This window comes from Anabrus simplex, chromosome 3 (genome assembly GCF_040414725.1).
Source record: "Anabrus simplex isolate iqAnaSimp1 chromosome 3, ASM4041472v1, whole genome shotgun sequence".
In the NCBI taxonomy this organism is placed as follows: domain Eukaryota; kingdom Metazoa; phylum Arthropoda; class Insecta; order Orthoptera; family Tettigoniidae; genus Anabrus; species Anabrus simplex.
Window position 1 is genome coordinate 196,784,663 of NC_090267.1, and position 10,797 is coordinate 196,795,459.

The following is a 10,797-nucleotide window of genomic DNA, read 5'->3' on the forward strand; positions in this document are numbered from 1 at the left end:
TACAGTTTCTTTTTTCTTTTTTTTTTTTTTTTTTTTTGCTATTTGCTTTAGGCCTACGTCGCACCGACACAGATAGGTCTTATGGCGACGATGGGATAGGAAAGGCCTAGGAATTGGAAGGAAGCGGCTGTGGCCTTAATTAAGGTACAGCCCCAGCATTTGCCTGGTGTGAAAATGGGAAACCACAGAAAACCATCTTCAGGGCTGCCGACAGTGGGGCTCAAACCCACTATCTCCCGATTACTGAATACTGACTACACTTAAGCGACTGCAGCTATCGAGCTCGGTATCTACAGTTTTATTATTATTGTTATTATTATTATTATTATTATTATTATTATTATTATTATTATTATTACTCTTTAATTTAGGAATTATTCTTATATTCGGGGTTGAATGGAACAAGTTGATGTCGTCAGATTGCAAAATTACCAGTAAGGTTTAGGTTTAAGTCGCAGGGGTTTAGGATGGTAGATTACTGCATTAAATAAGCAATCCTTCTCTTTTTAGTACTCAGCTTGTATGTTGTGTATACGACAGACTCCTATATCTTAGACCAGTACTGAGTAATATTACAATAATGGTTATTTATGCTATGTTGCATTGTGACATGCATATTACAATAATGGGGAGAATGGTTGGGAATGATTACCTTTGCTATGTACGAGTGGGGCATGATCTGATCTGCATAGTACTTGATTATTGATTTCTCTGTATAGCCTACATCCTGTGCGCGTTTCGTGATAATCGAATAGCTATGAAGGCAAGAGCTGTTGTTTATACTTGCTCACCGCACCATCGTTGTGTGTGTGTGATCTGCGGTTTTCAAGAGTTTTGTTCTGACAATTGTCTTGTGACTTGTTTCCTTCATCTTTCATTAATATTCAGGATTGTGTTTATAGTAATATATTTGTGCTATAATATATTTCGTGCCAAGGCTAAAGAGCATGTCAGAAGTAGCTGCATATCAGGGCATACGATTGATGTTCTAAGGACTAAGACGGTATTATTGTAGAAGGTTTGAAATGAATAGGCCTACAAAAACATATTTCAGAAAATCGTATTTTCATTTTTTAATAATCGTTTTCGTCTGTTAACTGTTGAAAATTAAATCAGTGACTTGTACTATGAGGACACGATATAACACTCTTACTCCCTGGCACGAAATTGTTCAATAAATTTCCAATTTCTTGCAATCATTTAAGAAATTTCTAGGAAAACGACAGATAGGGAATCGGCCACCTGGGCGACTGTCCTAAATGCAGATCAGTAGTGATCGATTGATTGATTGATTGAAAGATACGGCGTGTGAGGAACTATCTGCTGGTGAAATAGTGGTTTCGGTCTACAAAGCAATTAATAACGACCGAGATGATGGTTGTGGTGGTGATTATTGTTTTAAGAGGAAGTACAACTAGGCAACCATTCTGTAAACGACCGAGAAGATTCGTCGCAATGACTACACGTCACCAGGTAAACTGCAGATTTTTGGGCTGAATAACAGTCGCTTTGGAGGCCAATGCCCAACTGAGTTGTAGCGCAACGGAACTTGTTTTGTCATTATAAAAGTAAATGATTATTATTATTATTATTATTATTATTATTATTATTATTATTATTATTATTATTATTATTATTATTATTATTATTATTATTAGGGGCTGCCTGGCCGAGACGGTAAAAGCGTGCTCGGTTCACCCGGAAGGACGTGGGTTCGAATCCCCGTCAGGAAGTCGTAAAATTTAAGAAACGAGATTTCCACTTCCGGATGTGCATATGGCCCTGAGGTTCACTCAGCCTACACCAAAACTGAGTACCGGGTTAATTCCTGGGGGCAAAAGCGGTCGGGCGTAGAGCTAACCACTCTACCCTATCACGTGCCGAGGTTAACAATGGTGGAAGCCTTTACCCTCCACTCTTCCAAGGGCCTTCATGGCCTGTAGGCCTACGGAAGTGACTTTGCTTTGCTTTTACTATTATTATTATTATTATTATTATTATTATTATTATTATTATTATTAGGCCCTATTATTATATTCAATGTTTCATCAGTGATGAAGAAAAAGTTATTGTTGAAATTTCTATAATTAACCATAGATTATAATATTGACTTACCTATCAATTGGTAATAATTCCCATTGTCGTACTGTACCAAGCCACCGGCATCCGACTGGAAGAAAGAAATTATTGTCATAAATGTACTGTAGTTAACTAAGAATGGATTAGACCTATAGGTAAACAGGAGTCAGATGAAATGGTAATACAGAAAATGAAATGGGTGTTAAAATATTTCAGACGGTACCTTTAATAAATATAAATCCAGTGATCAGTAACTTTTCATATCCAAGCTTCGAATTTTGAAATTATCATCAAGTATCCTGTCACCCTTTTCCTCAAACACTGCTGAAGAAATGAAATGAAATGAAATGGCGTATGGCTTTTAGTGCCGGGAGTGTCCGAGGTCAAGTTCGGCTCGCCAGATGCAGGTCTTTCGATTTGACACCCGTAGGCGACCTGATGAGAATGAAATGATGATGAAGACGACACATGCACCCAGCGCCCGTGCCAGCAAAATTAACTAATTAAGGCTAAAATTCCCGACCCTGCCGCGAATCGAACCTGTCACCCTTGTGGCCAAAAACCAACACGCTAACCATTCAGCCATGGATCCGGACACTGCTCATCAATAATGAGACTGAAGAATTACAACGCAATAACATGAACCTTGAACAAGATTACACACATTAAGTACTGCTTGTAAACCTATCGACATCTGAGCACCTTCAAATTTCACCAGACTGAGCCGGGATCGAACCCATCTACTTGGACTCATTTCTACCTTAGCCACTCCCACCTGAATTGTTTTTACGAAGTTTATAACGGCTACGGATCGCTGAAAAGTTAAGGAATTATGGAAAAAAATTATAAAAAAAGCAATGAAAAAGGTAGAGGATATCGCTGCTGAAAAACAGGGAAAAACTGGAAATATTCCATCAGGAATATAGATGGAATCTTCTTCTTTGCCTACCGCTTTTCCCACACCTGTGGGGTCGCGGGTGCGCACTGCGTCGCACATGCGGATTTGGCCCTGTTTTACGGCCAGATGCCCTTCCTGACGCCAACCCTATATAACATGAACCTTGAACAAAATTACACACATTAAGTATTTGTAAACCTATCGACATCTGAGCACCTTCAAATTTCGCCAGATTGAACCAGGATCGAACCCATGTACTTAGAACTCATTTCTACCTTAGCCACTATTGCGTGTTTCTGTGGTGATTGGTAGTGTAGTGTGTTGTGTGAATATGAAGAGGAGAGTGTTGGGATGGACACAAACACCCAGTCCCGGAGCCAGAAGAATTAATCAGAAGCTATTAAAATCCCCGATCCGGCTGGGAATCGAATCCGGGACCTCTAAACCGAAGGCCAGTGTACTGACCATTCAGCCAACGAGTCGAACTAAAGAACATAGATGGAATATTATTGACGAATTCCTCAGGGCCTCGCAACTTTGGAGCATAAGGTGGCGACCACGGGACACCAGACTAAGTACTGGATAGTTGCCTTTCTATGTCCTTTGCCAATGATTACAACAGTGGGAGATATGGTGAGTAAGGGTAAAGTAGACCGAAAATGGATAAAGGACACAGAAAAGTGCTGGAAAATTATCTCCATTCTCAATTTGAGGCAACGTATCACACATTGGTTTCTTTCAGGGAGCTCTAATTTGCCATTATAAAGAAAAATGGTGCGTGCATAAAAATCCTAAACCTAACAGTAAGCCATTTGTGTAAAAGGTAGGATAGGAAAATAACGCAACGTTTCCAAAGAAGTATATAAGCAGCCAATTCAAGATCAGTCAACTCTTTAATCCGCCTCTCGACCCAAGGTACACGAGCTTGGAGCTTGAATATCCTGAAAATTGCAGTTTGAGAATAGCTCATCAAATTATAACTCCAGCGGTTGTTATCATGAAAGAATAGCCTACCTAGTAAAAGAATTCTGTCGCCAGCAGCATATATATGAAGTTGCGTGTCGTATTACCGTAATTAGATGAGAAGTGGACGACATATTTTGACTGTGATTTTCAGCTGGAAATCTTGAATTACCTTCCGTCCCAGTAGAAGTACCTCGGGTTTTATGGTTGCTTGGCTTTGATAACCTACTTCGAAAAATCCAGCCATGTTTCTGATTTTGTTCCAGCAGTTGTACCTGACTGTGCCCGTACTTTGTCACTGACCACAAGATAGTTGCCACTAACCACTTCTACGTACATTATTTCGGATCTGCACAGCGGGCGAGAGCATGGGGAAGGTGTGCAGAATGCATATAATCGCATAGCATCACGTTAAAAAACTTCCTGTTGCTTGCTCCATGAAATGACCATATACTAAAGCTGTTGTTACAGTCAATCAGGTTGCAATCAGTAACCCATAGCAAGAGACCTACAGATCAGTATCGTTTCTTACTATAATAGTATTTTCTTTTCTGTGGATAATTAGCCTTGGAGTATGGGCGATGTTAATAATGTATAGGAAATTAATATGGCTATGGGGAGAGTAGTAGTGTGTGTTGGAAGACTGTTGGAATAATCACATCCACCCAGCAAATCGAGCCCTGTGATTTAAAGGCCAAGACGCTGACGAATCAGCTGTGCAGCCATTTTGACTGAGATATCGTGTACGTAAGAACCGTCCTGAGGTGGTGGTAGTGGTGATTGTTGTTTTAAGAGGAAGTACAACTAGGTAACCATTCTCGAACGTCCTGAGGGATGAGAGAGAAGTAAAGCTACACAGGAGAGTTTGCTTCAAGGACAAAATGTTTTATTTTTAAGGGAAGGAGGTTCATAATCTCTATCCCATTGCCTTCTAATTAACTTCCGAACCTGTAATATTCAAATTACGATTCATTCGGCGTGATATAGGACCGAGAGGTATATAAAAGCATCTGAGTGTGATCCACGGGTGTGAATCGTGTTCGCTCACAATACTTATATTATGCATCATGCTAGGCACAGTAAACCATGTTCCAAAATTATATGCGAATACAATACGCACAGAATATGTTTAACAATAGAATAAATGACATAGGCCTAGTATTTACTATAGATATCTCAGAACTATGATGTAATTATACGAAAGGCCCTCACTTTCGTCATTCCTATCCGCCCTTCATTAGTCAACTCTTAATATCTTCCGACCCCGACGGTATTATCTTAGCTGCTGTCTTTCGTTATCTTCCGCAACTGTTGTCTAGTTTATGCAACGTAAACAATATTGTACATTATATGTACATGGTTTTAAGTGATTAGATAGAATATGAGGATGTTCTTTTAGAACGAAAGAAGTCGTTCTTTGTTTAATAGTGCGTATTTTTTTACAGGTATGTTATAGTATTATACAGTATATTATATTTGAACTTGTGTGTTTGACAGACTGATAAGTTTTTGAGTTACATTTCTATGTGGTAGTATTCATTGTTCATACACGTTTGTTCAATTCTGTCTGCTTGTCTGTTAAGTTGTCAGCCCTGAGCCTGGTTGGATCCTCAAACAGCACCACCGAAGTTTATGCGGTCATGAGGAAACAGCAAAAACCAATACCGATATCATAATGAGGCGTTTTAGGAAGGGTGAGGAGTGAACAACGAGCTAGAATAACATAGAGGGGCTGTATGCCCGACATCAGCTCTCCCTGCGGGAGCAAGTTGATAAGGGGCAGGCCATGTTAACGGTTGTCAAAACAAAGGGAACTGGCGCGAGAACATATGTTGAGGTGACAGGAAATTAACTTGGCATGAACGATCTCGCTAAGTTTTCGTACGTTTAAGGAGTGAAAAGATAGATTCTCGCTTTCAAGAATGCCAGCCGTACGCTCAGCGTACGGTTGTACTAATCGGAGTAATAAAATCAAGGATGGTATCGTATTTTAAGTAAGTATTACTGAATGACAGCTGAGATTCTATTTTGTAATTTCTGTTTGTAATTAAACCCACTTTATTGTTTACACAGCGAAAGTACGGATAGCCACGGTAATTATTTGTCGGATTATGTTTCAGATTTCCCTTAAAGAACAAGGAATTAACGGAACAATGCGTTGTGAGGACGAAAAGAGATAAATGGTATCCCACTCAATGCAGTCGCTTATGCTCTGTACATTTCGAAGATAAGTGCATGTATGAAACAAATGACCAACGGCGATTACTGGCAAATGCCGTTCCAACCTTATTTAATTTTCATTCACATTTACAAACTAAGGAAATGGAGCGCCCACCGCCAAGGAAACGTAACCACGAAAAGTCACCTATTTCGGTCAAACATACACCAAGTATGGTAAATACAGTATTTTACTGTCATTTGTTAAATTCATGCAGCATTTATTGTAGATGCCAGTTGCATTGGTATTTGAAACTAGGCTAGGCCTACACTTCATAATGGACAACTTTCAAGATTACCTTTTAGCTAGTAATCCCAGTAATGGTAATGGGAAAAACATGACTTGCCCCCTATATTATAATAAATAATTACATTAAACAATTATAATTGTACTGGGTGAGTTGGCCGTGCGGTTAGGGGCGCGCAACTGTGGGCCTGCATCCGCGAGATAGTGGGTTCGAACCCCACTGTCGGCTGCCTTGAAGATGGTTTTCTGTGGTTTCCCATTTTTACAACACTCAAACGCTGGGGCTATACCTTAATGAAGGCCACGACCGCTTCCCTCCCATTCTTAGGCCTTTCCTATCCCATCGTCGCCGTAAGACCTATCTGTGTCGGTGCGACGCAAAATAAACAGTTCTCATGAGCAACCTCTGTGGTGTAGCGGTTGGCGTTGCGTAGCTGCCACCCCCGGAAGCCCGGGTTCGATTCCCGGCTCTGACACGAAATTTGAAAAGCGGTACGAGGGCTGGAACAGGGTCCACTCAGCCTCGTAAGGTCAACTGAGTAGAGGTGGGTTCGACTCCCACCTCAGCCACCCTCGAAGTTTCCCCACTTCTTCTCCAGGCAAATGCTGGTATGGTACCTAACTTAAGGCCACGGCCGCTCCTTCCGTCTTCCTTGTCTATCGCTCCCAATCTTCCCATCCCCTCACAAGGCCCCTGTTCAGCATAGCAGGTGCAGCCGCCTGGGCGAGGTGTTGGCCCTCCTTCCCAGTTATATCCCCCGACCCAAGGTCTCACGCTCCAGAGCACTGCCCTTGAGGTGGGAGAGTCCGTGGGAAAAACCAACACTGGAGGGTAAATAGATTAAGAAATAAAGTACTCACGGGGATGCAACACTTTTAAAAATATGATCAGAATAAGGTTGTAAACTATTTTAGGTCTCTATCATTTTAAGGCTTTCTGTCATAAATATTTATGTCCACGGTTTTTGTTGTAATTTTCGCTTAACCACAACAGACAAACATGGTAACGCTCTTGTTCCGATTTCTAGGCCTATTTGTATGTCACTGTGCGAAGATTTCGAAATACCTTACAATCAACTGATCGTGATGTTGGCCCTCGTGCCGCAATATGATGAAGTGGCGGTATTCGCAGTCTATGACTTTTAATGCTTTCGGCAACGGTCTTTAATTCTCCCCCAGTGATTCTAAAATGCGTATTTTCTACACTTTTCGTCATTCAAGGGCCATGTCCCCTTGCTTGTGTGACCACAGGAAAGATGGCGGACGTTCTTTCTATTAGCTTCACCCAGGCAGCGCTTCCGCCTCTCTATGTTATTCTAGCTCGTTGGGAGCGAGGTAGTTTGCCATTGCTCTCCTTAGTGGACCAGAAGGTGCTGTGAATAGCGCCTTTCATAACATCCAGATGTACTGTCGTGCTCCAAACATCACCCATACCTCAGCAGCTTCCGTACTGTCACAACCATAAATAAGTCTGACACTTCGACGGAAGCTATATTTCGCTCTGGCTTAGCCAAGAGACAGATGCAAAATTACTGCTACCATCAAGTAATAGCAATATACTGGTTTGTTATTGTCATCCTGTGATTCTTCAGGATTCTGTATGGTTCACGAATCGAAACTGGCGTTAGTATAAGGAAGGTTAATTTTCCACTCCGCCTTTCATCTCTTAGTCATCACAATAGTTTTCTATATGCAGAATGTAAAAGTCAGTACGATCACCACCACAATCACCTCATTTTATCGAACTCCAGTTCCTAAAACTAGCCATAAATAAAACTCCCCAGTTTATTTCTTTGACTACTGCTTTTTTTCCATTACCACTATCGACGATCTCTTTGATTTCAGGATAATATTGCTCAGACTGATGCCTTTATAGCCCAAATGAATGGGCATGAAATTTTTGCCTTCTCTTCCAGACCGTGGACTGTCAGGTCCTTCACCGGATCGTCCATTGTGTGTAGCTGTGATCGTTCTAGGAAGCGCCTGGTGTTTGGTTGCTTTTCAGCCACATTCTTCACGTCTCTCTTTAGGTGTGTGGGTTAGATGGCCTGCCCACTGGATTCTTATTTATTCTACTATTCTCTTTCTGCAGGAGTGTTTGCTGCGGCATTAAGAGGTAGGTTTCTTTATTCTTCACACATCTCCATGTGTGGTTTTTCTTGCACAGGACCCCAAATTAAGTATTTTCCACGCACTACATAAATGAGCCACCGGAATAAGTAGCATTGCCACATCGATAGCCAACATTCGGAATGGATAAGGGAGCAGTTGATGTAGTACTTTAAAACAGTTAGATTCTCCTGACTCAGATAAAAATTTAGAAACTCATGTTACAGGCTCACGTCCGAATTTTGGCGTTTCCTTGCTTAATATGGATGAAGTCGTCTATTTGTGTTAACGGCACGATGTCTTTGGAATGGGCAGGTTTGTTACTTTCATCAATCTGTCTCAAACTGGTCTTTGACGCTGACGACATGGAAGTGAATTAAAGTATGAGCGACGCTAGTAACATCATTCCTTGTCCGGTCCCGCGGTGTAGGGGGCAACGCGTCCGCCTGTCACCCGGCGGTCCCGGGTTCGGTTCCCGGCCGGGTCAGAAGTTTTCAATTATAAATGATTAATATCCCAGTCTTGGGGACTGGGTTTTCGTGTTCTCGTAACGTTCCTTTCCTCACATTCAACACTTTACACTTCCGCAATTTCGATATACACGCAGGTTCAAAACATATGTTGCAAGTAGGGGCAAAAGATCTTTCTAGGTCAACGCCCCGAACAAATAGCATTTAAAACAATAAAACAAATCATCATTCCTTATGGATTCAGTCACTGTGATGACTGATTTGAAAGTATCATTTTTGAATTGATTGGTGTATGAGTTTAATTGAGTTTGCGGGACTGATGTGTAAATGTGGCTCCAGGCTCAGTGAGGAAACTGCCTCACACCTCAATTTCCTAGTACGCCTCTTCAGTGACACCCAGGTTTTCTTGGTGCTCTTTGACGGCTATCGGTAGAATTTTTGGTAATTTATCCGGATTTCAGGCTGAAAATTAACACACATACAAATAAAGAAAGTTTTAAAGAATGATCGATTCAAAAAAGAAACATCTTTTATGATCCGGTATACTCGATAATTCCTTAGAATTTATACCAAATATTAAGGTGAAGGTATTAGCAAACCGTACATTTGTCTCTGGGAATAATTTTACAATTAATTTCACATATCTTTAACCCAAAGCCTTCATTTAGTATATTTAAACTACTATTAATATAAATTATTTTCTACACTGCAACATAAAAATACATTAGCCATATAAAGATATCGATTGTAGTAAAATGTATCATTCACTTACCGAACAAACCACTGATGGTGTACCTTGCACACCCACGCAGTTGGCATTAGAGGAGGTGTACGGTGTTCCTGAGTACGATGCATAGCAAGCCTGAGCGGGAAGAATTGGTAACAGTAACTGCCTTGGAACACAAGGAGGACTGTCTGTAGCGTTGGTCGAATTCAGGCCCCAGCTTACCATGGATGCTACCTGGTTTTGATAGGCTGAATTCGCTGTGTAAACAAGCAATTTGCACATACAGTTTTGAAAGGTAAAATTGGAAGATGGTATACATATTGCAGTATTATTAATTAGTTAAATATTTGGCTGTTTTCAGTATTAGGAATAAGCATGTCAGCGATAGGAAACCAAAGATCGCACTACAAATATTCTTCAACTGTCTGAAATATTTCAAAATTCGAGAAATACTGTAACGTGGCGGCGGGTAGGAAGAAAATGCACACCTGGTAGTGTTTGAAGTCTAAGATTTATTTAAGGCTAATTCTTACACACTACACAGACACACAATTGCACCAGTTGGCGCTCTCTCCACTCCCACTAACTCAGTCACACTGGTTGTTCGCTCTACCACTAACAAACCAACGCAATCACGCTAGCAACACAGTACACATTACACACTGTTCCATTACTGTCACTTACACCCTTAGGCAGTTACACAATTATATTCAATGCATATCATCACATCCCCTTGTTCACAGCTTGCGCTCAACACAGTTTCACAATCTGTACGTCGTACACTGTCAGTACACTCACAGCAGTCTTCGTTCACTCTCTCTTGTCGATTCCTCGTCCCACACTACACTAAAGACACCACGTTCACTTCACAGCAGCTTGGGAGGAGGGACTCAACTCCTCGACGGCAGACAAAAGAGTTCGATAGACTCAATTCCACAAACTGCATTGCACTGCTCAACTGACCTTCAACTCTGACTGAGTACTGTGAACTGTGAACTCACGGTAGTGCTCTCAAACTCAGTAATCGACCCAGTGCTGTACAGCATGGGACCAGCACATACAGCACTCCCAGTGCTCCACTGCCGTA

At 41.2% G+C, this 10,797-nt stretch overlaps 1 protein-coding gene across 2 annotated transcripts in view; it reads right to left on the reverse strand.

Moving 5' to 3' along the window:
- LOC136867157 (proclotting enzyme) overlaps window positions 1–10,797 on the reverse strand; it is a 110,611-nt gene that overhangs the window by 17,501 nt on the left and 82,313 nt on the right. For both annotated transcript variants that reach the window (XM_068227039.1, XM_067144271.2), the window contains exons 6-7: window positions 9,756–9,967; window positions 2,116–2,170 (exon numbers count right to left, since the gene is read on the reverse strand). In XM_068227039.1, coding sequence (XP_068083140.1) covers window positions 2,116–2,170; window positions 9,756–9,967 — 267 coding nt within the window. The remainder of the gene's footprint in view (window positions 1–2,115; window positions 2,171–9,755; window positions 9,968–10,797) is intronic.